At 42.1% G+C, this 22440-nt stretch overlaps 1 protein-coding gene across 6 annotated transcripts; it reads left to right on the forward strand.

The window, feature by feature from the left end:
- Nucleotides 1-7834: 7834 nt before the first annotated feature.
- Nucleotides 7835-19295, forward strand: LOC109038177 (uncharacterized). 6 transcript variants are annotated; one of them, XM_072299294.1, is made up of 4 exons: nucleotides 7835-9314; nucleotides 9800-9866; nucleotides 10146-16249; nucleotides 17234-19295. In XM_072299294.1, exon 3 carries the CDS (start codon nucleotides 10627-10629, stop codon nucleotides 14611-14613), a length of 3987 nt encoding a protein of 1328 aa, XP_072155395.1. In that variant the 5' UTR covers nucleotides 7835-9314; nucleotides 9800-9866; nucleotides 10146-10626; the 3' UTR covers nucleotides 14614-16249; nucleotides 17234-19295. The 6 variants fall into 6 exon arrangements, 5 of the variants coding, with proteins under 5 accessions (XP_072155395.1, XP_072155393.1, XP_072155396.1 ...); XR_011899687.1 differs by lacking the exon at nucleotides 7835-9314 and having other exon boundaries at nucleotides 9323-10212; nucleotides 10513-10585; nucleotides 15962-16249; XM_072299295.1 differs by lacking the exon at nucleotides 7835-9314 and having other exon boundaries at nucleotides 9325-9866; nucleotides 10146-10212; nucleotides 10513-16249.
- The last annotated feature ends 3145 nt before the right edge of the window (nucleotides 19296-22440 follow it).

Consider the following 22440-nt stretch of genomic DNA (forward strand, 5'->3'; position numbering starts at 1 on the left):
GCTTGAAAGTATCTCTTGAATAATTCTTAAAAATGTGTTTTCTTAAAGAGGCTACTAACACATTTTATAACAAACTTGTTTCTCGGTTTACTATTAGGTTTGTTTTTTGGCTTCAACACATGATGCTTTCAGCGTCACTGGATTAAAATGACAAGGGAGCTCGCGTTTGATTATTATACACGTTACGAGGAAAGAAGGTATCAAAGCAATGTAAGAATAAGTCTGGGGATATTGTAATTTGCAACGAGCCCCTTTTTTCCTAAAGCAATGGTTGAAATACTCAAAACGTCCATTACTTGTCATCCAGCTGAAACTTGTTGATGGAGACTAATCATAATTATAACTTATTGCGTCGAGTACTGTGGAGGATTGAAGACATAGAAGTAGATACGGTCGCTCTCCGTTCAATTCAATTGCAAACTGTTATGAACTCGCAAGACAACTCTGAGGAACGAGCATATAAGACGGTTTGGACGCGTTACGTTTGATGTCCTCGTATTGCGATTTTAATTGAAACTTATGAGACTCTCACTCTCGCATCACAGCCGTCTAGACACGTTAATGGGAACTTCAATTTCTTATTTGACGCCTTCGCGATTCTTACTACCTCGCTTCCAAACTTTCTCTCCGTAAGATTTCCAAAAGTTCTGAAGGTGGTATAGTTCGTCTTACATATTGTCGGCCCAGTAGCAATTTTTGCAAGCTAGCGGCACTGTTTTCCCTCCGTTTAAATTCACTCTGAGTGTCGGAATTGTTTGATGTACATCCAAACGGGAAGAAAGAGCACTGTTTCAACTTGTAAGAATGGATCAGTTGCGTTAGTCGCAGAATCGTGTTTTGGTGGCTCCAATAGATGAGTAAGCAAAAATAAATAAGATTTGCTCACAAGCCCAAAATTTTACGTTCAGCATTAACGGAGCTCCTATCATCGAACTCATAAAAATTACAAAATCAGGATGTCTAGCATCAAAATTTTCCCGATTCTATCAGGATTTGAGAATAAATCGGTCGTAAAATCAGGATTTGAGAAAAGTCGGCTGTCCGATTGGTTTTTAATATGCTTTCGCGTACGCTTATGCAGAGATTTTAATTTTTCTCAACAAAAAATCAGGATTTGGAAAAACTTTGAAATCAGGAGTTTGCAGTAAAAAATTAGGGTTTCATCAAGATTTCCTCGAATGAAAGAAAAACTAGACACCCTGAAAAAATTCACTGTTAAAGCTTCATGCACGCTGGCCTTTTCGATTTCCGTTAACATTTTTGCAGTAGTGAATGCATAGCTGAAGTGCTCTCCAGCTAGAATTGTATTTAGCAAATGGGTGGTTTTTATAGGGGGGATTATAATTAAACAAGTGGTTAGAAATGGAAACCAAAGAATATGAACTCTGCAAAACGATAATCCGGGTATCGGAACTTGGCTGTTTTGAAAACGCCTTCAAATGCGGCGTGACACCTCGCGCATTCCTGAGAGTTCAAATAGTTGTATCATTGCGCCGCGCGCTGTATGAATGTGACGGAATATTTAAATGGAGATAGCCTCCATGCATGCTGGGCTTGTCGATTTCCTCTGAAATTTTTGCAGTGGTGAAATGCATAGCTGAAGTGCGCTTCAGCCAGAATTGTATTTACAAATGGGTGGTTTTTCTACGAGGATTAAAAATGAACAAGTGGCACGGAATATAACAAAAGAATATGAACTATGCAAAACGATTAATCCGATAATGGAACTTGGCTGTTTTGAAAACGCTTTCAAATGCGGCGTGATACCTCACACATTCCGGAGAGTTCAAATAGTTGTATCATTGCGCCTTAGAAATGCGACGGAAGATTACAATTGAAATAGCCTTCATGCACGCTGGCCTTTTCGATTTCCGTTTACATTTTTGCTGTCATGAATGCCCTTAAGTGCGCTTCAGCTAGAATTATATTTAGCAAATGGGTGGTTTTTATAGGAGGATTGTAATTAAACAAGTGATTAGAAATGGAAACCAAAGAATATGAACTCTGCAAAACGATAATCCGGGTATCAGAACTTGGCTGTTTTGAAAAGGCCTTCAAATGCGGCGTAATACCTCACACATTCCGGAGAGTTCAAATAGTTGTATCATTGCGCCGCGCGCCGTATGAATGTGACGGAAGATTAAAATGGAAATAGCCTTCAATAGTTCTAAAAATTTTAAAATGAACCAACGTTTCCTCCCAGCTACCTCCAATCCCAACTGTCGGGGAGAGAAGTCGATCCGTCGTGTCTATGGTGTCCCTGAGAAACATGATTCTTTTAGCTTAAAACCGCTCTTGACCCGATTTTTCCCCCAAAGAGTGAGTTAATTCCGCAGTCTGACAGGCGTGGTCATTTAACTGGAGCGTCCGCTCATTTTAATCGCTCCATCTCTCATCGATGCGCCTCATCCCTCAAATTCGAAATTTCAATAGCGCGGGGTTTTTTCTTCCGAGTTATCTGCTGTAATGAGAACCCGTCTGGCAAAATCGCTCCAGGGGATGAAGATTAAAACGTAATTGAGAAGAAAAACAGTGTCGGGTCGAGTCGAACGCGCATTTCAGTCGGGGGCGTCGAGGATTGATTCTCCCCGCGTAGCTTTTCTATCCATTTTAACCTCCTGTGAGCTTCAGATCGTCGTCATTTACTCAAGGTGAGACTGCTCAATTTTAAGCCCCCCGCCCCCCTTTTCCTTCAGGAGTTCTTCTGAAATTATGAGCGCGGCAGCCATATGTCATTGGTGGATCCAGCAAATTGGCAACTTAGTCTTTTCATTATTTAAACCTATGGAAATATGTCCATTTTAGGAGGGGTCAAATGCACCGAAAAAAATTGAATATTTAGCATAGGTTTAAATGGAGGAAATCCGGTGTTGCTAAATTGCTGGATCTGCCTCTGCCGTATGTTGCAGGTATAACATTTGTATGACCGAGAACAAACAGGAAAGGGGACCTTAGTTCACGGAGGCAAACTTTGATGTGAACCTTATGCTAAAAGCAGCTGTATTACTCAAACATCCAATGCTTGCGATTCCTGTTAGCATGAATAAGGAGCCGATCAAGTATTACGTAACGCACTTTTTCCGATTTTTTGGGCCTCCCCTTGTAACGTACCCGTAACGCAGCTCTACACCGCCCCCTTTTTGAATACGTAACGCTGAATCCCCTCCTTTGAAAATATTCGTTCGGGTTGGGTGGAATTTTAAATTTTTTGCACGTTTTTTTCAAAAAAATTTTCCCCCGCGGCTCAAACTTGTTATGTACCGCAAAAAAGTTGCGTTCTTCTCTTGGAACGTTATGCCTTTTTTTCACTGTTTTGTGTTTTTTCAACCTAGATTTTGAAAATCTGGAAGACTGAAAAAGGGGAAAGAGCAACAAGAGTGACCATTGAGATCTCAAAAGAAACGGGAAGATCAAAATACGAAGATACGTCTCGCTTCTGAAGTTTATTTTCGCCGCGAAAGAGATTGATCGTGCAAAGCATGAATAAGACCGAGAGGCCCACTCGGCTCAGTTCACGGCGCTTCTAACGGAAGAACGTAACTTCACTTTGATATGAACCCTGAACAGCATGATGCTAAACGAATTATAAGGCTCACCCTTAATCATTGATACGCTTTTACACCGAAGGAGGGAGGAATTATACGGCCGGAGACAAATTATCCCCGGCCAGGACGAAATATTCAATTTTTTCGGAATTTAATATAGGTCAATGAACACTTGAATCGACGGAATAATTCATGGCGTACATTTGATCTCTCTTGTCTGCAGTGATGCAGGCGCACGACCCTGTCGAGAATATATTACGGCGCAAGCTTCGAAAGTTTTAAGCGCATTCGCTTGAGCTTAACGTAGCTTTCGGTACCTCTCTCGGCTCATTTCGAACCGCAGTGCCAAACCTCCCCAAGAATGGGCCACACTGCTAATCGAGAGTTAGGGTTAATTCAAGTTCCGTAGTTCCTGTAGCCGCCACTATTTTTAGTATATGTTTAAATGTTGAACTTATCGGTATCGATACAATCTCACCTGTTTTATGTGTACGATTCACTGTGTGATCCTTCGTATAGTATGCAGAAAATTCACAGAAATTCGCACGAAAATCCGCACAACCGTTACCGCGTAAAAAATTAAATTGCCCAGTTAAATTTGGCTAATAGCTCATTTGACTTTGTTCTTTTCTGCTCAACGCGGTCCACTTTGTCTATAACTTCGTTTATAATTCCAATGATCAGCCCTTTGGTACGGTGAGAAATCAATCACTGCAATAAACGCACGGCGTCCAGTATGGGTTCGAGCGACTCTTAGAAATTTGTGTCTATTTTTCATTATTTTGTCTTTCGCTTTGTCTATGATTTCAATGGTTGTTTAATGGCGCGCTGTTGTTTAATGGTCCATCGGGAATGGCGGATACTAGCTTGAAAAAAATTGGCAGCATCGTGCCCGGCCCGAAGAAAGCTCTACCCCGGCTGTTTCCCGCTCCTTTCCACCCCTAATCACTTATTCTCTCCCTGCGTTTCGAGTGCTCCGCATCCGATATTCGAATTCGAGTATTGAAAACGCTGCGGTTTTTCGAGCGTGGAAATGAAGATGCTGCGCCGCAGTTTATTCGACGATCAGCAAGGAAGCGCAGGCGGTGTGCGTCGACCCCCTTCCTCGGGGGGGGGGGGGGGTTTGCGATTTGAAATTCAACTTTGAGCACTCGATGACGCACCCGGGTTGAACAAATCGTCGCTCCTCTGACGTAAGGGCGGATCTTGATTTCGTGGTGAACCCTGTTGTTCGTATAAGTCCATGCCTTCAAGGGCTCGTGTTGAAAGTGAGATACGCCCTTGCGTCAGAGGAGCGGCGAGATTTTGATTTGAAGGGCGTCACTGCCGCGTTGCGCCGAGCTGGCAGAATCTCCATCGTTCACAGATTCGACGATGACGTCAAATGTGGTGATGGAGACGGGCGAGATATGATTTTAGAGAGGATGCATGAAAATCCGCGCTGCTGCGGAAAAACTGGAGCGTCGTTTTAGTTGAAGCTGGGAGATGGGGGTAAAATTGTTCGGAAGAAGCACAATATTCGGATTAAATTTTGCAAGAAGGAATCAAGAGCATTCCAATTCTGTTAGGATTGTGTAGCTTACTTTCTTTGCAGTAAAATTACCGAACTCATGCAATGAATTAAATTTACGAAGGTAATTTTCGTCCGGAATTTATAGGTTATTGAGAGTAAAGATCAATTGGACTACATTTTGCAATTTGGAAATATAAATTCTAGCCCGGTTTAAAAACAACATATCGACGGTGAAACTACCAAACCACGTATCTCGTTTGCGGTGTTTAAAAATCTACGCTCGCATTTTATTTTTTTTGAAGTAGACCAAATCAATATCATTCCTTGAAATTTTCACAGAATTTTCTCCGTACGAAGAGGAAAAATCACAGAAATTTTCAAGACTGGACATTAAGTAGTTTTTCATTTAAAAAATAAAGTATGACAGGAAGTCTGCGATGTCGCAAACCGAGATACGTGGTTTGGTAGTTTCACCGTCGATATGTGACATTAGTTTACCTATGCGCATAAGTGTTTTTCCAGAAGAGCCAAAATGTATAGTTCCAAATTGCAAAATACAGTCCAATTTTGTTCAGATGGCCAGTCTTTATTTGTAAGGTAAAGCAAGTTACACAATCTTACCGACATTGAAATGCTCTTGGTTCCTTTTTGCAAAATGCAATCCATTTGTAGAAGGCTGATCTTAATAGAATCTATTGTGAATTGGACGTATTTCTATCAAACAGATGTATGTGCAGGTGAGAAATATGGGGTGTGCTCATCAGTTCTCTGGCCGTAATAGTGAATGAGAATTATAAAGCGCCGGTGACGTCAGCTGTGAAGAAACAGTCGCCGTTGGCGATCGTGGTCGGCGTTAACTCATGAGCCCTGTCCACAACGCTTTCGTGCCATGCCCGCGGCTCATGCGTCCCGCATTCAGTTGGCATATAATTCTCTTTGCTGAATTTAAAATCCCACTTTTACATTGTTCATTATGCAGCTTTCTAGAGCACACCCCATGTTTCTCACCCACACATAAATATGTTTGATGGAAATAGTTCAATTGTGCGTCGTAAACAGTGGTGTGAATGTAGGGCCCGCAATTTGGGCGGGCCCACAGCTCTAAGGGACCCAGTTATCTGCTGGATTTTTTTTTAAAAAAAACTTGGATTCTAATCTCATAATCGAGTTTGGTCCGCGCTTTGTGAGTTACGCCTCTGGACCAAACTTGGATAGCATTGGTGATACTACTTTAACAACAACAATGGTTGCCTGGGACCGGTTCAGTAGGGACGGAGGGGGATGGGACTTAACGCGTGGGATTAGCCCTTGGGGGCTATTTGAAGTAGTAAAAAAAAAAAAAAAAAAAAAAAAAAAAAAAAAAAAAAAAAAAAAAACTTTGCGCTAGCCACTCGCAAGTCGCAAGTTTTGAGTGACTTTAGAGAAACTTTCGCACATTAGCTCAGTAGAACTTTTTTTTTTTTCATCTCCAGGTGTGTCAGAGTAACTTATAGTTTCTATTTAACCAAAAATTTGGTCGATCAACCAAATCCTTTTGGTTCATCTGACCGAAAAAAAAAACGACTCAAAGTATTCAGAAACATGGACATTCTTAAGGTGTAATCCGCGCACAGCTTGTCACTCCTCTGTTGTAAGGGAGTAACTTCATTACTACGTGAGCCCTGCTTTACATATACATCCATGCTCTTTGGAGCTCATACGGAAGTCGAGACACGCCTTTACGTCAGAACAGCGACGAGCTGCAACGTCCCAATTCGGAAACGTGGTTTTGAAATTTCACCAGTGACGTGTCCTTTTCGAGAGAGTGTTGACGGTGAGGTTTTAATTTCCCCGAGCGATGTCCTCGCGATATTTTCACCGTTTCGAGAGAGCACTCTACGTCCTCGACGAAACCTTGTTTTCGAGTTAAAAAAGTACCGTTAATATTTTAAGTCGCGGCGGTCTTGCAATCCCGTTCTTGCGACCAGTGGCGTGGCGTGTTTTGCGATATATCGATTGTTATGCCATTTAAACCTATGGAAAAGGATCGATGTACCGGGTGTTCGCAGCGAACACCTTAATAATCGATCCTTTTCCATATGTTTAAATGGATTGACAATCGATATGTCGCAAAGCACGCCACGCCACTGCTTGCGACCCCTTCCTGCTCATATTTCCTCGCCCGCGATGATAACGTTCCTTGCGATAAGAATCCCACAAGGTAAAAAAGTAAGATGTGCCGCGTCTTTCAGTAGGGACATTCGTCATTTCTCCGGGAGGAACTTCGTGTGATACACCGCGTTCTGAACCCTCCAACCCTTGAAAGCAGCATACCGCGACTCTGACGTAACTCTGTTTTTATTTGAGCCTCAGAGGACATGGAATCGTACGGCCGGAAGGGCTCATCTCGAAAAGTAGATACGTTGTCGTGTTGGTGAAAAGAAGACTTTTGCCCCTTACGGGTGGCTTTTCATTGTCTCCCGCGTGGGGGAGTTCTTATGGCGCCCTTGAATGTTTGGAGATCAAACTTCAAAGCGATATCAGTGTCATTACAAACTGGAAGCTCTAACGTGGGTTTTTGAGCGGTCAGTGACGAGCGAGGTTTTAAAGTTTTTTGGTTTCTTTTTTCCTGTTGGTTTAAGCTCTGGCGAGGAAGGACGCTAAAACCACCCGCTGTTCCATTAGACTCTGCAGTTCTGTAGGTGTTTTAATCCTTCCGTAAGTACTGCTCAATTCCGAATGACCAAAATCCCGGTTGAGCACATTTGAATCTGCGAGTTCGAAAACACACCAGTAGTGTATATATGAGGATATACCGCCAAATTTGACCTTTAAGACGGGAGCTACGTGACCCCGGTGTGAGATCACTGGTTGCGGGTTGCCTACCTATCGTTTCGGCACTTGACCTTTAAGTCGGGACCTATGTCACGTGACCCGGGTGTGACGTCACTAGCGACTGTTGCGGGTTGCCTACCTATCGTTACCAGTGTTGTAAAATTGTGCAGAAAAATGTCGCTTATTTTAGGATGATTTTGCAACCATGGTGTGACGTCACTAGCGACTGTTGCGGGTTGCCTACCTATCGTTGCCAGTGTTGTAAAATTGTGCAGAAAAATGTTGATTTTTCAACCATGGTGTGACGTCACTAGCGACTGTTGCGGGTTGTCTACCCATCACCCGCGTTATCAGTCTGATCAGGAAAATCGTGATTAATTGAGGGGTATTGATGAAAAATTTTACGGGGAAATCTGGATTATTTTAGGATGCCTGATTTTACAACCACGGTGTGAGGACACTAGCGAGTGGTTATCTGTTACGGGTTGTATAGCTATCAGTCTAGTAAAATCGGAGTTAATTTACTGGGTGATATACCATCAATGATGTAAAATTGAGTGTTTTACTGTATAAAATGATAGCCGATTTTACGTGCTGTGACGTCACACCAAACAACATTGAAAAATTGTGCAGCGGGGGGGCCAGGATGAATTTTCAAAATTGAAGTCCGGCAATCGATTTCCCCAGATTTTTATTGAAAATTGAGCGGGAGCCTGATCTTACAACCATGGTGTGAGGTCACTAGCGGGTTGTATACCTATCGAGGGGTGATGGATAATCGTAATCAGTCTAGTAAAATCAGAGTTAATTTACTGGCTAATCAATGATGTAAAATTGAGCGGGAAAATTTCGAGAGTGTTTTACTGTATAAAATGATAGCCGTCTTTACGTGCTGTGACGTCACACCAAACAACATTGAAAAAATTAAGCGGGGGCCCGGGTTGAATTTTCAAAAATGAAGACCGGCAAACGATTTCCTCAGACTTTTGAAACGGTGAAAATTTTCGAAAAATTCGAGTGTAATCTTTGTATGTATGTATGTATGATTACCTTTTCAAAATTATCCCCTGGAATGGATCATGCATTTTTGGAAACAGTGAATCTTACCGAGACGGTTATGACTTTCGAGTCACCCGGTTGGTAATTGAATAATTATCTTGAAATGTAAATTACTTGAAATGTAAATTACTTGAAAGGTCATGATGTGACATTTTATTTTATTTTATTTTAATTGGATGTGATATTTGATGCTGCGCTTTCCTTAAAACCCGAATTATATCAATTACTTGAAAGGTCATGATGTGACATTTTATTTTTTTCCTATATCAAAATCATCTATAAATACTGAGGATGAACCCGAGGGTAACATCATACCGTCACTCTGTCAGTTTGCGTGCGTGCCTGTGCTATCCTCTGCTCCTGGTTCGTGTAATCCTCAAGTGGTGAGTCTACTACATGTTTTCAAATCGAAAATTTCCAGTGAATTTTAATACCCGAAAGTGACTTGTTTTCATTACAATAATTTTCATTACAATATTTCAAAACGAAAGTGACTTGTTTTAATGATTTTCAGACAAATATATTACCCAAAAATTTCTAGATAAATATATCACCCGAAAATTGAAAATTTCTAGTGAATTATCCCACCCGAAAGTGACTTGATTTAATCGATAATCTCGAAGGAAGCAATATTCCAAACCGAAAGTGCCTTCTTTTAATTCAAATTTCAAATCGAAAATTTCCTATGCATTCAATCGAAAATTTCCAGTTCATTCAAATCGAAAATTTCAAATCGAAAATTTTCAGTTCATTCAAGTTGATAATTTCTAGAAGAAAAATCATCTGTTTTAATCTAAAATTTTTATAAAAATAAAAAAACGTGCTTGATCCTCTTCTGAAAACCAATTTCTCTCTCTCTCAATTACAGATTCACCTTGTGTCTGATATTTCCATCCGCCTACCCGAGCGTGTCTCATTTTTTAAAATATTAATTGGTGAGTCTATGTATATGTCTGCGTGTTTTACTGTATTCAAATCGAAAATTTCAAATCGAAAATTTTCAGTACATTCATTTCGATAGTTTCAAATCGATAATTTCAAATTCAAATCGATAATTTCAATTTCAAATCGATAGTTTCAAATCGATAATTTCAAATTAATAATTTCAAATCGAAAATTTCTAGAGAAGTCATCTGTTTTCATCCACAATTTTTATAAAACATGGTTAATCTTCTTCTTCTGAAAACCGATTTCTCTCTCTCTCTCAATTACAGATTCGCCTATTCTTACCTCCCGTCAGCTTCATACCTGTGCGTGGGATATTCTTAAAATCTTAAATTGGTGAGTTTATGTGTATGTGTTTTACTATTAGAACTATAGCAGTTTTCAATTCGAAAATTTCCACTGCATTCAAATCGATAATTTTAAATCGGAAACAATCGAGTTATTTATTGATCGAAATTTAAATAAAAGGAAAAAAAAAAAAAAATTAAGTTTCTCTCTCTCCAAGCAGCATGCATCTTTACCATTTTTAATCGAGGAGTTTGCTAGAATACTTGTTTTCATGTCAGGTGAAAATGTCAGGTGAAAATGTATTTCATTTTACCGAAAAAGTGATGGTTTTTTTTATATCAATTCCAGATACTTCATTGTTTTACACTTTCCGCCGTCCGTCCGTCCGTCCGTCCTCCTCGTTTTTAGCTGTTATTCAAAAGTGAGTTCCTTCTTCAAAATTTACTTCTTCTTCTACTAAAAATGGCTCCTACTTTCTACTGCAACTACTGTGATGTCTACTATACGGAAAACTACGCCCACGATTCGGGCGTAGATCATATATCTAACCTTTTCCTATCCGATTTAACCGTGGAGGACTTAACGGTTAAATCTTTCTTCTTCAAAAATGAGGACCCTCAACTCACCGATCTCCCAGAATTTTTCGCGATAAAAAAAAATGAAATTGTAGATAAGCTTAGATTTATTTTAGACAATTATAGTGAAGTAAAAATTAAAATTAATAGCTACTTGATAAGGACTGATTCGAGTAAAAATGAAAAGAGAGGGCTTAGTATCGTGACGAAATACGTCAATAGCCCTCCGATTTCAGATCTCGAATCAGTGTACGATCACTTTGTAAGTAAGAATTTAGAAATAAAAGAAGTCTTGTCCCCGACGCCTCTTCCAGCGGAGCCAACGTCAGCATCGTCAACCTCGTTAAACGAGGATGACGTCATTGGCGATGAGGAGGCACCAGCGGTGGCGGGGCCGGGAGCGCTGCCTCTTCCAGCGGTGCCACCGTCAGCATCATCATCAACCTCGTTAAACGAGGATGACGTCATCGGCGATGAGGAGGCACCATCGGCGTCGGGTGCGGGGGCGGTGCTGGAGACACTGCTCGGTGTCGAAGTTCGGTTTTTAGAGGGTAAATTCGCCCGTTTTTGTGAGATTTGTGAGGATTTCTACCTAAAAACCTCTCGGCACAACCGCACGTTCGACCACCTCCGGAATTTGTTCGGATCCGACGAGCAAGTTCGCGAAATGCCTGCCGCCGCGCGGGGACAACTTCGGACTTTTTTCATTAAAAATACCGACCCGAGCGTTTTAGATACGGATCTGCACTTGAAAAAAATCAAATTTCTTATTGTTCAAATTTTAAAAGACACGCTATCTCAACTTCAAACAATAAAATCTAATATAATCGTGCATTCCGAATACATTTTACCGAGAGAGGGGGAAATTCAGGGGGTCTCGTTCAAAACGAAAAATTACAATATTTATCACGAAGCCGATTGCCAAAACACATACTTGCTATTTGAATCCAGTATCAAAAAAGAGAGTGCAGATTTCTATCTAAAAGGTTCGGGTTGGACCATTAGTAAAATCATAGGCTCCGAGCTGAGAGTGAATAAATTCAATGTCGTAGCATCTAGTGGCTCTAGTTATTTACCTCTACCTATAAGTTCTAGTTACGTAGTAAATTGTAAAAATCGAGATTCTCGCTGCTTCATGTACGCCATGCTGGCTAAATATCTGCCTAAACGTGGGAACAGTCAAAGACCCGGTTCTTACAAACAATACCTGGATAAATATGACTTTAGCTGTGTCAATTTCCCGGTCGAGATCGAGGAAATAGGCAAATTCGAAAAACGGAATAACTGCTCCGTCTCGGTTTTCGGGTTGGGCCGTGTCGGAGATAAGGAAACGATTCGCGTGTTTCCTATTCGTGTGAGTTTGAGAGAAATCGAGAATCGACACACCGATCTCTTGTACATCACCGATGAGAGCGAGAGCAAATTTCACTATTGCTACATTTCCAATTTTGATAGTCTAGTCCGTAAGCAGATAACAAAATGTAAGAGGAGGATTTATATCTGCAAGAAATGTTTCGCTCATAAATATAGTCCCGAAGATCTGACGGCTCATAAAAAACTGTGTTACGCTATATCTAGCGATTTGTTCATAGCCTCTGCCCCTCGGGATTTAGTCAAATGTTTCAAAGACGAGAACAAAATGATTCCAAATAACTTTCTGGTTTTCGCCGATTTTGAAAGTTATTTGGAAAAAATTGATCACGACCCCGGTTCAAATTCTTTCAATTTCAGACGTCACCAGCCCCTGTCTTACGCATATCTCATCGTTTCTACAGATCCCAATTTCAACACCCCCTCCCCTGTTCTCTATCGAGGTAAAGACCCCCATGTTCATTTCGTGAAAAAGATGATCGAAATTGCGCAGGAGATAAACGAGAGTTACAATGATCGCAATTCCGAAATTATAATGAGCCCGTCGGATCTTCTCGATTTTGAAAATGCTAGCAATTGTAAAATTTGCCATGTCAGTTTTGACGCCCCAGGCGTTGTAAAGTGTCGCGATCACTCGCACGAATATTCGCCAGAGGGGGAGTCTAACTATCGAGGCGCACTTTGCAGTCTATGCAATATCAAGTACCGTCACCCCGCCCATATGACGGTTGTTTATCACAACGGGTCCAAGTACGATTTCAAATACGTGGTTCAAGGGCTCCAAGGGCTTCCGTATCGCGTTGAAATCGTACCAGCGAGCGAGGAGAATTTCATAAGCATCAAAGTGTACGTATCGCAACGGTTTCATATTCGATTCATCGATTCCTATCGATTCCTCCCGTCATCTTTGGACAAACTCGTCTCGACGCTCGATGAGTCGGCCTTCGCGTACACGCGACGGTTCTGCTCCACTCCGGCGCAGTACCGTATCGCTCGACGAAAACCGGTTTTTTGTTACGATTTTGTCGACAGTCCCGACAAGCTGGAGCTCACCGAGCCGCCGGCACCCGAACATTTTTACAATTCTCTCACCGACTCGGCGGTGACGCCTGAGGATTATGCAAACTTTCTCGAGGCCTGGAAAGAGTTCGGGTGCCGAACGCTCGGCGAATATTATGATTTTTACCTTTGTTGCGATGTGAATTTGCTCGCCGATTTGTGCCTCGATTTTAGAGCTCTGTGTCTCAAGGTTTACGGCCTCGATTGTTTCAATTACATGACGCTACCGAGTTTCGGGTTCTCGGCCGCGCTCAAAACCACGCAGGCTCGTATCAAGCTGTTCAAAGACTACGAGATGACCTTGATGACCATGTCCGGGATACGGGGCGGCATTGTTCAAGTGGGCAAACGCTACATGAAGCCCAATAACCCGCTTTGCGAAGACTACGATCCTTCAGCTCCACATTCTTGGGGACTGTACCTGGACATAAATTCTCTGTACGCGCACACGATGACTCTGAGTTTGCCGTACGATGATTACAGGTGGCTCACCGCGGACGAGCTGTCGCGGCTCGACGTCACCGCGGTGCCCGATGACGCGCCGACCGGCTACGTGCTCGACGTATCGATTGCCTATCCCGAGCACTTGCACGAGCTTCATCAAGGGCTCCCGTTTTTGTGTAACAACGAATTACCTCCTCTGCCGAGCGCGAAACAACCCCGGCTCCTGGCATCGTTCCGTGACCGTGAAAATTACATCATTCACTACGTCACGTTGAAACAAGCCTTGCGCCACGGGCTCCGGCTGGTGAAAATCAACCGGGCTTTCAGTTTCAGCCAAAAACCTTTTTTGAAACCTTTCATTGAGAAAAATATCAAATTGAGGCAGACGCTAACGTCTAAATTTCACCAGGGGGTCGCGAAACTGCTCAGCAACAGCTGTTTCGGTAAATTTTTACAGAACCCTTTGAAACAGCGCAGGATTAAATTGGCGGTGAATAGCGAGCAAATTTTGAAACTGGTAGCCCGCGTTGATTTCCTCGATCGCACCCTCTTCGACGAGGAGCTGGCCGCCGTGCACATGCGCAAAACCGAGATCGTTTTTGACAGCGCGATCTTGGTGGGTTTTGCGGTGCTTGAGCTGTCCAAGGTGCACATGTACCGATTTTATTACGATGTGATGATTCGAAGATACGGTCCCACGAGGTGTTTAAATAACTATATTGATACAGATGGGCTGATACTAGAGGTTTTCACGGAAAATTGGTGGGAAGACATGAAGGAAATGTCGGACGAGTGGTTCGATTGCAGTGATCTACCCCCGGAGCATCCCTGTTTCTCGCTGAAAAATCGAAAAAGGATGGGAGTGATGAAGGATGAAACGTGCGGTAAGACGATCATCGAATTCGTGGGATTGATGAGTAAAATGTACGCCTACAGATTGGGAGGGTATGCGAGCGAAAGGTGTACCAACCCGCGTTTTACACGCTACCGCCAACTTTGAGGTCTACAAGGATGTTTTGTTCAATAAAGAAAAAACCCACATTACCGAAAGGCGGATTCAAAGTAAGCACATGCAACTTTATTCGCGAGAGAGTAGAAAAGTAGCTCTCTCTTCGGACGATCAAAAGCGTTACATTCTCCCCGACGGTGTGCACACACTCCCGTGGGGTCATCGCGACATTGTAGAGCCTCAAATTTGGCGGGAGACGAATAAAATCGCGGCGTTGCGAGCTCACTTTTTACCCGGTGGCAGCGGTAATGCTTCGAATCCCGAACCGTGCTCCGATCATGGGATCAGGTATTGTTTTTGCTCCGGTGAGAATGCCATGCTGGAGAAGTCGGTGACCGCACTGCTCGACGGTATTCCCCCGCGCCCCGCCTTTATCCACCCGAGCTGGCTCGAAAAAAACGGAGCATACCCGCTCGATTCGTTGGAGGAGACTTTTGGTAAATTCGGCCGCTGTATCGTGGCTTGTATAAGACTCACAGGTGAGCCGTACAGGCTTCGTTTGCCCAAGGATTTCGATAGAGCCCTCACGCGTGAAAACATTAGGGAAATTAACGCGGGTCAATTCTTCCTGAATTATCTCGGTCCTTTATCCCACAGGTCACACAAGTTCAGTTTAAGCATGCGAGCGAGCTGTCCCCCACCGCCGGGCCCGATACCAGCCTGTCCTTCCCCTCCTCCTCCTCCTCGCTCGCCTGAGCGAGACGCGGCCGAAGCTGATGGTACTGCTGCTGCTGTGGCTGCTCCGGCGGAGGCGGGGAGAGGAAGGAAAAGACGTGTTTCTGTCTCCGTCAATGAGTCTGGCGCGATGTCTACAAGCACCGCCGCCGCAGGTAGCCGTAGACCCGACCGTGAGGATGCCGATCTAAAACGCTTCCGAAAATTTTGTGAGAGGCAATTGCCTTGCAGCTCGCGCGGTCCCCGGTAATGACCTATCACGGCGAGGATCTCAATTTGTAAATATAGATATGTATATATATATTATGTTAATTCTCAGCTCGAGTCCTGAAGATATTACAATGTTGCCAAGATTGTGCAACTTCTTTTGGAGGAAAAACCCGGTTATCCATTAATAGTTCCTATTTTACTCGTTAAAAAAAATGTAAATTTAAGACAAAAATTAGCATCTAAATTTCTTAGTTTTTCACGATTCACTAATCAATGTAAATACGATTCACTAATCAATGTAAATATGGATCACTAATCAATGTAAATATGACTCGCTTTACTAATCAATGGAGGGAGCACACACACACACTCTCAATTTTCAGGTCTACGATGATGATGATGGTGTTTTCCAAGAATACCTCCCACACGCTCTAGTTTTTTTCTAATTTTCTAGTGGAATCCTTCAATGATGCCCAAGAAGAGCGGATAATGGCGAAGGAACTAACCGTGGGTGGGAAATATCCACTTATCTCACTTGACAACTTTAAAGGAGACTACGAGGTCGGGCTGAGCGCTTGGATCCGAGTCGATGGCAAAGAGCGCATGCTCATATTGCCATCGATTTTCGGAAGAAAAGTTAGCGAACAGGATATCGAGAAGATCAACCAAGGGACGGGGTATCTTCTCGTGTATAAAGGACCGGCAGGACGGACCCATTTGTTCAAAATGGAGAAAGAGTGAGGTAAAAATTAAAAATAATTTGCATCATCATCAACATCATGATCACCATCCATCCGGCAAGCAGGGGATCCTTAATAAGGATTAAGGATTATCATTATCATTAATCATTAATCATTATCATTATTATTATTATTATTATTATTAATATTAATTCGTTTTTTTTTTCTTTCTTTTTTCCTATCCATGCAATCTCACACACTCGGACCCGAATAGCGCTATGAGTCAAATGGCATCAGAGAAAATCCCGCAAGCTCTCGCCGTTCTCTCCCGTTTTCGTCTGTCGAGGGCGGACAGATTCAAAATTTTCAAAAAATTGGTGAAAGAGATATTCATCGGAATGCTCCACTGGGAAATGTCACCGTCCCAACAGTTGGATGACCGGGATCCGTATTTCGATGTCTCTTTCCTCAATTTCAAAGATCACTGTTGTAATGAGCGGTGCTTGAAAACAATCGATGAGTGGTGTGAGATTGTGAAGTCTAAAATAGGGTTCAGAGATTATTTAAAATTCCTCTTTGTTTTCGACAAGTTTTACGTGGACGCTTTGAAAATGGAGGCTATGTACGAACCCCGTATTCAAATACTCCGTCAGCTCATGCCCTACATTTTCAACAGCGATGCTAACACGGAGAGATTCGATTGCTTCGCAGAATATCATGCGGTTTTCTTACATCACCCGTGGTATACCGAGATGAATAGGACATACGAGTCGAGCAAAGTTGGAAAATTTAAATGTTTGAAAGCCAAGTGGTGGGTTTGCGAATGTGTTCGAATGTGCCAGCAATGTCGAAAACTTACCGCACGCGGGACAAAAGCGGGAGGGATTTTAGATAATCTCAAATCCTACGACCCTAGAGGAGATTCCGATTTTAGAGATTTATCGAGCAAAATACGAGATTTATCCCATTCTTTCCTTTCCTGAGTTTATTTATCTATTTATTTTCTATTACATTTCTAATATTTTTTTTTTTTCCCTCCTCATCAGGTCTCACACCACCCATCTTATTCAGCAACAACAGCACCCTCTCCACCAGCAGCAATAGCAACATCATCAACAACATCATCAACAACAACAACAACAACAACAATAATGCAGCTCCAACATATTTGCCCCATCATCCAGTCCCATTTTTATGTATGGGCCTCCAATCCAGCTGCACTACCTATCTTGATCAACATCTTGGGACCGGGGAGTATGCAGGAAAATACTGTCACCCGACTTGGAGAGGTTATATCCACCTGGATATCATCAAGGCAGCAGCAGATAACCGTTGAAAATGTTCCAGGTGGATATAACCTGTCCAAGGAGGCTGGGTCTTTATTCATGCTCCAATACTGGCCGATAGAGGGGGAGAGTTCCCTATCCCTGATATTGATGGGAGCGTGAAACAATACCGGGGATAGGTATCTCTCCCTGTCTCCTTCATCTATATGTTATATATATGTATATATTATTCATGTTTAAAAAAAAAAAATAAAAAAAAAAAATAAAGGGTGGAGTCAGTGAGTAAATACCCGAGTTTTTTTCTTTCTTCCTTTTTCTCACTTTGAGAATGGGTGGGTGGGATACTAAACTAATGAGTGATTTAACATTTACAATGCAGGGTGAGCAGACACACGGGGGTCTATCTCTGATAATGTTGAGTTAAATTCTAGGATTAAGTCTAAACAGGAGATAGGTTTCCCTCTGCTGTGGAACCCTCACACCTGATCCATATAAGAAATAGATGAAGAAATATCCGAGTGGAGAAGTAATATTTTTTCATCTTCTGTTTATTCATGAATTAATATGAAAACTTAAAGGTTAGAGTTTTCTCCACGCCTTCCTTCGGATGGTGTTTAAGAGTATTACCTAACAGTTATAAGATGAGAAAATTTCAAACTAATGTCTGATGATATTCATAGGAGAGATTATACACGGGGAAATTTCCGAAATTGAACATTTAGATGACCGTTGACAGAAAAATTGCACGGGATAATTTTGAAAAGGTAATCATACATACAAAGATTACACTCGAATTTTTCGATCTTTAATTTCGGAAATTTTCACCGTTGTACGGTGTGATTAAATTACACGGCTCTTGTCAAAAGTGTGAGGAAATCGTTTGCCGGTCTTCATTTTTGAAAATTCAACCCGGCCCCCGCTTAATTTTTTCAATGTTGTTTGGTGTGACGTCACAGCACGTAAAGACGGCTATCATTTTATACAGTAAAACACTCTCGAAATTTTCCCGCTCAATTTTACATCATTGATGCTACATCACCCAGTAAATTAACGCCGATTTTACTAGACTGATAACGATTATCCATCACCCCTCGATAGGTATACAACCCGCTAGTGACCTCACACCATGGTTGTAAGATCAGGCTCCCGCTCAATTTTTCAATAAAAATCTGGGGAAATCGATTGCCGGACTTCAATTTTGAAAATTCATCCTGGACAATTTTTCAATGTTGTTTGGTGTGACGTCACAGCACGTAAATTAACTCCGATTTTACTAGACTGATAGCTATACAACCCGTAACAGATAACCACTCGCTAGTGTCCTCACACCGTGGTTGTAAAATCAGGCATCCTAAAATAATCCAGATTTCCCCGTAAAATTTTTCAACAATACCCCTCAATTAATCACGATTTTCCTGATCAGACTGATAACGCGGGTGATGGGTAGGCAACCCGCAACAGTTGCTAGTGACGTCACACCATGGTTGAAAAATAAACATTTTTCTGCACAATTTTACAACACTGGTAACGATAGGTAGGCAACCCGCAACAGTCGCTAGTGACGTCACACCATGGTTGCAAAATCATCCTAAAATAAGCGACATTTTTCTGCACAATTTTACAACACTGGTAACGATAGGTAGGCAACCCGCAACAGTCGCTAGTGACGTCACACCCGGGTCACGTGACATAGGTCCCGACTTAAAGGTCAAGTGCCGAAACGATAGGTAGGCAACCCGCAACCAGTCGCCAGTGATCTCACACCGGGGTCACGTAGCTCCCGTCTTAAAGGTCAAATTTGGCGGTATATCCTCATATATACACTACTCACACCAACTCGGAAAAAAAATTGTTCAGGAAACACCTAAAACTGCGCAGCGGGCCAAGAAGTTAGTTTAAGAAAAACCTTTTTGGTGCCAAAGGACAAAGTCCTTCCTCTGCGCCCTCTTGGCTTATTTTCCCCCGCGTGTTTTTAATTACATCAGGAGACTGAGATTGTAAATATGAAAAGATTTCAACCACAGCTTTGAATCCAGGCATTATAAAGCCACTTTTTACAAATCATAGCAGTTGTCTAATGTTTCTATTTTTTGTGCTTGTTCCAGGTAAGAATCCTCACATTTTCCTGTTATTTCTATCGTAAATCCTCTTTGGATGGGCACCTGTAAGTATTTTAATTTTTCTCTTCAATTTCACTAGCAATGTCTAAAATGTTTTCTTTACTCAATGATTTTCGTATGACGGTAGATTTTTAGCCTCTCACTTCAAGGAGCACACCACAACAAAGGTTTAATTTGACACAAATGAATCAGTGAGTTCGAAAGCACACTAACTAAGAAAAAAAAAATGTTCAGGATACACCTAAAACTGCGCAGCGGGCGAAGAAGTTAGTTGAAGAAAAAACGTCTAGGTGCCAAAGGACAAGTACCTAGAGACTTTGTGAGGCACCAAGTTGAAGTCGATACACCATGTTTGATGACAGAGAATTAAGCGTTTAAAAATTTCCGAGTTGGCGTGTTTTCGTTCCCACCGACTTTCAGATACTGATTTTTCATAGTCCTTCCAGAAAAAATTACATTTTTCGACCCGAGTAACGCAAGTAATGCTTGAATATTTACTTAACTTGTTGGTATAAGGTATACTGAACCGAAAAAAGAAAACCGCAAGGTCGGAGGGTCACCCGTTCCCCTTTAAATGGCCAAAAATTGGTATTTCCAATGAAAAACTTCGATTTTTTCCTTTTCCCGTCGCTGTTTCGAGCACTTCCGATTGCAATTTCGGAAGTTGCTTTTGCGTGCAGATGCTTCTATCCATAAGTGTTATACTAAACCGTAAAAAAGTGAAAATAGAAGAAAAGTCCGAGTTGGTGTGTTTTCGAACTCACTGATTCATTTCGTCGTAAGGGCGTAAGCGTAACTACACTTTGAGATGAACCCTGTTGTCCATATAACTCAATGCTTTCCCGAGCTCACCTCTGAGTGGAGTTACGCCGCTATGTCAGCCAAGCGACGATTTTAGCAATATGGTCTCATCTGTAAAAAGAGGGGTATCGATACGGGCCTTTTTTGGCCCCCTCCTATAATCTGGAAATTTATGCGGGTTTTCCGAGTTGACTCAATGCAGTTTAAGGAAATAATCATGAGATAGCCCATGGGCCACTGGATACGTGTTAAACGGTTGCCTAAACGTAGGTCTGCAGGCGTATTTTAGCGAAAATTCGTGTTTTTCTATCACTCCGAGGAACCTATCTCAATGGAGTCAGGTTGGGTTAAGTTAGGTCACGCAACTAAACTAACTTTCCGGTAAAGTTGGAGGTATCACTCGAGTTGAAGGCGCCCCAATCCCGAATTTCTGCAAACCCCCCCCCCCCCCCCCCCTGTAACGGGGAAATTTTTCCCCCGTTTTAAGTTAAGCTCATGTGAATTAAAAAAATTGAAACAATAAAGTCGCGAACGCGCATGCTTGGCACCGCCGCCGCGCCTGCGCCGACGAACCAAGGAAGAAATCAGCTGACGCTCGGCGTCCATCCGAGCACCGCGACGCGCCAATAGGGAGCGCTGCGGCAATTCTGTCAATTTTGAAATATTTTTCATTAATTTAAAATTTTAAGAAAAATTTTATTGTAAAATTTTAACTATACAGTTCGATAAAAGAAGTCGAGGCAAAGCCAACGATGTAAATTTTATATTTTTTTTTATATATTGTATGCTCACAAAATTGAACGGAACTCGAGTACTTGCTTTTTTTTGAAATTTGTAAATTGGTGGCCTCCCGACCAGACCCATCAATCGGGGGGGACGTTCCGATCCAGCAGACTGTTAAAGCGAGTTATCTAGTACGTCGATCGAGGTGCGGCGAGGTGAGCCTGCATTTCTCTTCTTACTTTGCGATTCTGGCTTGTTATGTCTGCGGTTGGAGCAAATAGGCGGTACGGTGAATAAAGCTTTACCGAAGATTTGCTCCAGCTTTGGACCTCTTGGGGTTTCGGTTGCGTGGGACGTGGTGCCCGAGCTGAGGTGCATTACCCCTGCAAACGTGATCCCAGAGTAGCGGCCTTTCCTCGGTGGAAAGCGCGGAGCGAGGTGCGCGAGTTGAGCTGCATCTCTCTGCGAGTTTTACTGAGAAAAGTAGTAGAATTTAGATTTGGTTGGTCTTAGAGATGTATTTTAATTTACCTTCCGAACCATTCTCCCTCGAGTTTCGATCAGAATATCCGTAGAATTTTAAGAATGAATTATATGTATACGTGGAAATTATTGATAAATCTCAATTTAAATAAATACGTGTAAGTTGGAAAACACGCTTTCAACCTTTAACGCAAGTAGTGAAGTAGTGGTGCGCGAGCTGAGCAGCATCAGACGGAACTCTGCTAAATTCCCTTTCCAGTTAAAATTTTCTCTCTCTCAATTTCGATTTCACTCATTATTATTTTTTCTATGGCGCCCGAATCCAGGCATCCCACTGAAGTTATCCGGCACCTCAAGTAACGTTGGCATATCTTATACCAGAGGACGTATGTGCCTCTGATGTCCTGGACCTGCTTCGCAGAGAAGGGGGATTTGCCTCGTTACAAAGTGGCGCCCGAATCCAGGCATCCCACTGAAGTTATCCGGCACCTCAAGTAACGTTGGCATATCTTATACCAGAGGACGTATGTGCCTCTGATGTCCTGGACCTGCTTCGCAGAGAAGGGGGATTTGCCTCGTTACAAAGTGGCGCCCGAACTGGGACTTTTCTTTTTCAAAAATTTGTTTTGAGATTATTTTCCACACAAAGTATTAAATGTTTATTTCAATAAATGATGAGAGAGCATTTAGAAAATCTGACCGAAATTCGATGATGTTTATGTTTCTTATCTGTATTACTTTTGAACATGTTTTATTTCACAAACAATTTTTAAGGTATTGAAGTTGTGAAAAATTGAATCAGCAGATTTCAATTTTTTTTTGAAAGGTACTTGTAGCCAA

This window comes from Bemisia tabaci, chromosome 4 (assembly GCF_918797505.1).
Source record: "Bemisia tabaci chromosome 4, PGI_BMITA_v3".
NCBI classification, from domain to species: domain Eukaryota; kingdom Metazoa; phylum Arthropoda; class Insecta; order Hemiptera; family Aleyrodidae; genus Bemisia; species Bemisia tabaci.